The sequence below is a fragment of the Heterodontus francisci genome, chromosome 4, assembly GCF_036365525.1.
Source record: "Heterodontus francisci isolate sHetFra1 chromosome 4, sHetFra1.hap1, whole genome shotgun sequence".
NCBI classification, from domain to species: domain Eukaryota; kingdom Metazoa; phylum Chordata; class Chondrichthyes; order Heterodontiformes; family Heterodontidae; genus Heterodontus; species Heterodontus francisci.
In genome coordinates, this window is record NC_090374.1 from 55,367,826 (window position 1) to 55,375,008 (window position 7,183).

General features: G+C 45.7%; 1 protein-coding gene across 1 annotated transcript; it reads right to left on the minus strand.

Moving 5' to 3' along the window:
- Window positions 1–999: 999 nt before the first annotated feature.
- LOC137368792 (6-phosphogluconolactonase-like) lies at window positions 1,000–6,046 on the minus strand. Its single transcript, XM_068028997.1, is given in 6 exon segments — window positions 1,000–1,026; window positions 2,341–2,420; window positions 2,423–2,676; window positions 2,678–2,741; window positions 2,744–2,841; window positions 6,018–6,046. Coding segments are annotated over 6 exon segments (552 nt in total).
- Window positions 6,047–7,183: the final 1,137 nt, after the last annotated feature.

The following is a 7,183-nucleotide window of genomic DNA, read 5'->3' on the forward strand; positions in this document are numbered from 1 at the left end:
TTAGGGTTTTCCTTGATCCTATCCGCCAATGACTTCTCGTGTCCTCTCCTTGCTCTTCTTAGCTCTCCCTTTAGATCCTTCCTGGCTAGCTTGTAACTCTCAAGTGCCCTAACTGAGCCTTCACGTCTCATCCTAACATAAGCCTTCTTCTTCCTCTTGACAAGCGCTTCAACTTCTTTAGTAAACCACAGCTCCCTCGCTCGACAACTTCCTCCCTGCCTCACAGGTACATACTTATCAAGGACACGCAGTAGCTGCTCCTAAGCAGGAAGGTGCTGTCCAAGGAGCCTTGGTGAGTTGTTGCAATGCATCATGTAGATGGTACACACTGCTGTCAGTGGTGAAGGGAATGAATGTTGAAGGTGGCCAATCAAGCGGGTCGCTTTGTCCTGGATGGTGTTGAGCTTCTTGAGTGTTGTTGGAGCTGCATCCATCCAGGCAAGTGGGGAGTATTCCATCACATTCCTGACTTGTCCCTTGTAGATGGTAGACAGGCACTGGGGAGTCATGAGGTGAGTTACTCGCCACAGAAATCTCAGCCTCTGACCTGCTCTTGTCGCCACAGCATTTATGTGGCTGTTCCAGTTTAATTTCTGGTCAATGGTAACCCCCCCAGGATGTTGATAGTGGGGGATTCAGTGATTGTAATGCCATTGACTGTCAAGGGGAGATGGTTAGATTCTCTCTTGTTTGAGATGGTCATTGCCTGGCACTTGTGTGGCGTGAATGTTACTTGCCACTTATCAGTCCGAGACTGGATTTTGTCCAGTTCTCGCTGCGTATAGACACTGATGGTTTCGGTATTGGAGGAGTCACGAATGGTGTTGAACATTGTGCAATCATCAGCAAACGTCCCCACTTCTGACCTTATGATGGAGGGAAGGTCATTGATGAAATAGCTGAAGGTGGTTGGGCCTAGGACACTACCCTGAGGAACTCTTGCAGTAATGTCCTGGGACTGAGATGATTGACCGCCAATAACCACAACCCTTCTCAACCCTAGCTGCTCAACAGATCTGGCAGCATCTGTGGAGAGAGAAGCAGAGTTAATATTTCAGGTCAGTGACCCTTCATCAGAAGTTCTGATGAAAGGCCATTGATCTGAAACGTTAACTCTGCTTCTCTCTCCACAGATGCTGCCAGACCTGCTGGGTATTTCCAGCATTTTTTTGTTTTTATTTCAGATTTCCAGCATCTGCAGTATTTCCTTTGTGTTAGGTATGATTCCAACCAGCGGAGAGTTTCCCCCCTCATTCCCATTGATTCCAGTTTTGCTAGGGCTCCTTGATGCCATACTCGGTCAAATGCTGCGTTGATGTCAAGGGCAGTTACTCTCACCTCACCTCACCTCTGGAGTTCAGTTCTTTTGTCCATGTTTGGACCAAGGCTGTAATGAGGTCAGGTGCTGAGTGGACCTGGCTGAACCCAAACTGAACGTCAGTGAGCAGGTTATTGCTGAGCAAATGCCGCTTGATAGCACTGTTGACAACTCCTTCCATCATTTTGCTGATGACTGAGAGTAGGCTGACAGGCAGTAATTGCCTGGGTTGGATTTGTCCTGCTTTTTGTGCACAGGGCATATGTGGGCAATTTTCCATTTTGCCAGGTAGATGCCAGTGTTGTAGCTGCACTGGAACAACTTGTCTAGGGGCGTGACTAGTTCTGGAGCTCAACTCTACAGTACTATTGCTGGAATGTTGTCAGGGCCCATAGCCTTTGCAGTATCGAGTGACTTCAGTTCTTTCTTGATATCACGTGGAGTGAATCGGCTTGGCTGAAGACTGGCATCTGTGATGCTGGGGACCTCACGAGGAGGCCGAGATGGATTATCCACACGGCATTTCTGGCTGAAGATGGGTGCAAATGCTTCAGCTTTGTCTTTTGCACTGTTGTGCTGGGTTTCCCCAACGTTGAGGATGGGGATATTTGTGGAGCCTCCTCCTCCTGTTAATTGTTTAATTGTCCACCACCATTCATGACTGGATGTGGCTGGGATCAATGTACAATAGATATTGGCTTGTGTGCCTCAGGAGAGTTTCATATTCCTACAAGTCCTTGTGCATTTCTAAGACAGGTCTAGAGCAGTGTTCAGTCCACCTTAATAGTCAGCTTATAAAAACAAAAAAGTGCTGGAAATACTCAACAGATCTGGCAGCATCTGTGGAGAGAGAAGCAGAGTTAACATTTCAGGTCAGTGACCCTTCATCAGAAGTTCTGATGAAAGGCCATTGATCTGAAACGTTAACTCTGCTTCTCTCTCCACAGATGCTGCCAGACCTGCTGGGTATTTCCAGCATTTTTTGTTTTTATTTCAGATTTCCAGCATCTGCAGTATTTTACTTTTATTATATTAATAGTCAACTTGCTCACTGCACCCTCATCAATAAACCAATGTACCTCGCCCTTCAGTGGCTTGATATGGGCAGTGGCTTTTCTTTGTGGCCTTCTAGAATGTCATTTAATGAAGAAGCTTTACTCTCACCACAGCTCACAGCATTCAGCAAGGGCAGGGTCATGTTTATACACTTTTCTGGAGGTTTAGGTGAATCACTGATTTGAGCAATGATCTTACTTTGTTCCTGGGGGTAATCCAGGAAGAGAGAACAAGTGTGCCCATCGGGACCCATCCCCAGGATTAGCAAGTCAAACAACAACGTGTTTTCACCTGGAAACAGATCTCAATCTCTCCGCATGCTTGCCTGCTGCTTCCTCCACAAAGAGCATAGGGTTAATTGCAACATGTGATTATTAGGAATGGAGATCTTGGCGAGCAGATGTTTCCAGTACAGTCTGTAGGTGCTGTCAGGATTCTTGAAGGGGATGAGCCGCTCACTATGGAAGCTGAGATATCAGTACCTATAATGCATCACTAATAATCCCTTCAGCTAGCTGCTTATAACTGAAATCAAACTAATGGGCCAATAGTTTCCCAGTTTTGACTTTTAAAAAAACATAGGCACAAATGGGCCCCTATCTAGACCATGGTAACAATCCAAGTCTTCAGCGAACTGGGAAATACACGAGCCAGAGTTTTACATAACACAGCCACCATCTCATTTAGCACTTAAGAATGAATGCCATCAGGGCTAGAAGCCAGATTTGCTTTAAGAATCCTAATTCGAATGAGGACTGCTTCTGCATCTACTTCTACATGTTCAGTTTTTGCATCAACTCTGTGTTGCAATATTGGTAATTCAGTGTCATTTTCATTCGTGAGGACTGATACAAAATAGCCATTAAAAACCTCAGCCATATCTTGGAATTCCAACTAAATCTGCTATGCAGTGCCGCAAAATCCCGATAAAGTCGTTAATGACTCTGATTCCAAACATATATGAAAAAGGTCTTGATCTCACCAGTACACCTATCCATTATCTTCTTTTCCATTGCTCATTTAGTCAATCTTATAGCAGATTTAGTTGCCTTTGGTTGATTATGATACCTACCCTTTTTGCCTTGATACTTAGTTATCTTATATCTGATAAAATATATCCAGAGCCACAAACCCCCAAATTCTCCATTCTTCTCACTCCAACCTTCTCTTCTGCATCTCCCCTTCCTCTCACCATTGGCAGCAATACCTTCAGCCCACAAACCCTATTCTGGAATTCCCTCCTGTTATGAAAATGATTCTCTTTTGTTAAGGATATTTTTTTAAGGAATTTATAGTTAAACTGAGTAAAGGTTGGACCAGTTTTCTTTTTAAAGAGAGCCATCAAGGGGACACTCAAGGAACTGGATTGACAACAATGTTACTGGTTGACACATGACTCAAGTTAAAGTTAGAACAGAAACCCTGGTACCAGGGGCAGAGAAGTGACAAGCATCCCTTGATTGGACAGGCCCAGGAGCAGCAGAGTGCACCTGGGATGGGCAGAAAACTCACAAGCTTTTCAGTGCGTCAGTGTGTGTATTACCTTCTGGAGTGAGTGGCTAATAAAGTCAAGTCTGCTGGAGAATTCCCAAAAAAGGAGAGAAGACTACAAGTTATGCGTGGAGTCAGAGAAAATGGGTGAGATTTTAAATGAGTACTTTGCATTGGTATTCACCGAGGAGAGGGACATGACGGATGTTGAGGTTAGGGACAGATGTTTGATTACTCTAGGTCAAGTCGGCATAAGGAGGGAGGAAGTGTTGGGTATTCTAAAAGGCATTAAGGTGGACAAGTCCCCAGGTCCGGATGGGATCTATCCCAGGTTACTGAGGGAAGTGAGAGAGGAAATAGCTGGGGCCTTAACAGATATCTTTGCAGCATCCTTAAACACGGGTGAGGTCCCGGAGGACTGGAGAATTGCTAATGTTGTCCCCTTGTTTAAGAAGGGTAGCAGGGAAAATCCAGGTAATTATAGACCAGTGAGCCTGACGTCAGTGGTAGGGACGCTGCTGGAGAAGATACTGAGGGATAGGATCTATTCCCATTTGGAAGAAAATGGGCTTATCAGTGATAGGCAACATGGTTTTGTGCAGGGAAGGTCATGTCTTACCAACTTAATAGAATTCTTTGAGGAAGTGACAAAGTTGATTGATGAGGGAAGGGCTGTAGATGTCATATACATGGACTTCAGTAAGGCGTTTGATAAGGTTCCCCATGGTAGGCTGATGGAGAAAGTGAAGTCGCATGGGGTCCAGGGTGTACTAGCTAGATGGATAAAGAACTGGCTGGGCAACAGGAGACAGAGAGTAGCAGTGGAAGGGAGTTTCTCAAAATGGAGATGTGTGACCAGTAGTGTTCCACAGGGATCCGTGCTGGGACCACTGTTGTTTGTGATATACATAAATGATTTGGAGGAAAGTATAGGTGGTCTGATTAGCAAGTTTGCAGACGACACTAAGATTGGTGGAGTAGCAGATAGTGAAGGGGACTGTCAGAGAATACAGCAGAATTTAAATAGATTGGAGAGTTGGGCAGAGAAATGGCAGATGGAGTTCAATCAGGGCAAATGCGAGGTGATGCATTTTGGAAGATCCAATTCAAGAGTGAATTATACAGTAAATAGAAAAGTCCTGGGGAAAATTGATGTACAGAGAGATTTGGGCGTTCAGGTCCATTGTTCCCTGAAGGTGGCAACGCAGGTCAATAGAGTGGTCAAGAAGGCATACGGCATGCTTTCCTTCATCGGACGGGGTATTGAGTACAAGAGTTGGCAGGTCATGTTACAGTTGTATAAGACTTTGGTTCGGCCACATTTGGAATACTGCGTGCAGTTCTGGTCGCCACATTACCAAAAGGATGTGGATGCTTTGGAGAGGGTGCAGAGGAGGTTCACCAGGATGTTGCCTGGTATGGAGGGCCCTAGCTATGAAGAGAGGTTGAGCAGATTAGGATTATTTTCATTAGAAAGACGGAGGTTGAGGGGGGACCTGATTGAGGTGTACAAAATCATGAGAGCTATAGACAGGTTGGATAGCAAGAAGCTTTTTCCCAGAGTGGGGGATTCAGTTACTAGGGGTCACGAGTTCAAAGTGAGAGGGGAAAAGTTTAGGGGGGATATGCGTGGAAAGTTCTTTACGCAGAGGGTGGTGGGTGCCTGGAACGCGTTGCCAGCGGAGGTGGTAGACGCGGGCACGATAGCGTCTTTTAAGATGTATCTAGACAGATACATGAATGGGCAGGAAGCAAAGAGATACAGACCCTTAGAAAATAGGCGACATGTTTAGATAGAGGATCTGGATCGGCGCAGGCTTGGCGGGCCGAAGGGCCTGTTCCTGTGCTGTAATTTTCTTTGTTCTAACCCAGCTCGCTTTCCAGCAATTTCATAAAAGACCTTGTGAAGTTCACTGTGTCAATTCATCTTGTTTCCTGTCTTTGAAGAAAGCCTTTGGACGAAGAATGGATGGTTGTTCATCAGATAGTGGTACCGCCAAAGTATCGCCAGGAACTATTAAGGATAGCGCATGAAATTCCTATAGCGGGACATGTGGGGATCTGGAAGACCAAATCACCTATACGTCAACATTTTTACTTGTCAGGTCTTTCCAAGGACGTGGTACAGTTTTGTAAAATGTGCCATACGTACCAGATTGTGGGAAAACCGCAATCAGCCATAAAACCGGCACCTGTAATTCCCATATAATGAAAGCAAAATACTGCGGATGCTGGAAATCTGAAACAAAAACAAGAAATGCTGGATTCACTCAGCAGGTCTGGCAGCATCTGTGGAAAGAGAAGCAGAGTTAACGTTTCGGGTCAGTGACCCTTCTTCGGAAGGGTCGGAAGGGTTCCGAAGAAGGGTCACTGACCCGAAACGTTAACTCTGCTTCTCTTTCCACAGATGCTGCCAGACCTGAATTTAGAATTTAGAACATTACAGCGCAGTACAGGCCCTTCGGCCCTCGATGTTGCGCCGACCTGTGAAACCATCTGACCTACACTATTCCATTTTCATCCATGTGTCTATCCAATGTCCACTTAAATGCCCTTAAAGTTGGCGACTCTACTACTGCTGCAGGCAGGGCGTTCCACGCCCTTACTACTCTCTGAGTAAAGAAACTACCTCTCACATCTGTCCGATATCTATCACCCCTCAACTTGAAGCTATGTCCCCTCGTGTTTGCCATCACCATCCGAGGAAAAAGACGCTCACTATCCACCCTATCTAACCCTCTGATTATCTTATATGTCTCTATTAAGTCACCTCTCCTCCTCCTTCTCTCCAACGAAAACAACCTCAAGTCCCTCAGCCTTTCCTCGTAAGACCTTCCCTCCATACCAGGCAACATCCTAGTAAATCTCCTCTGCACCCTTTCCATAGCTTCCACATCCTTCCTATAATGCGGTGACCAGAACTGCACGCAATACTCCAGGTGCGGTCTCACCAGAGTTTTGTACAGCTGCAGCATGACCTCGTGGCTCCGAAACTCGACCCCCCTACTAATAAAAGCTAACACACCATATGCCTTCTTAACAGCCCTATTAACCTGGTTAGCAACCTTCAGGGATTTATGCACCTGGACACCAAGATCTCTCTGTTCATCTACAGTACCAAGAATCCTCCCATTAGCCCAGTACTCTGCATTCCTGTTACTCCTTCCAAAGTGAATCACCTCACACTTTTCCGCATTAAACTCCATTTGCCATCTCTCAGCCCAGCTCTGCAGCCTATCTATGTCTCTCTGTACCCGACAACATCCTTCGGCACTATCCACAACTCCACCGACCTTAGTGTCATCTGCAAATTTACTA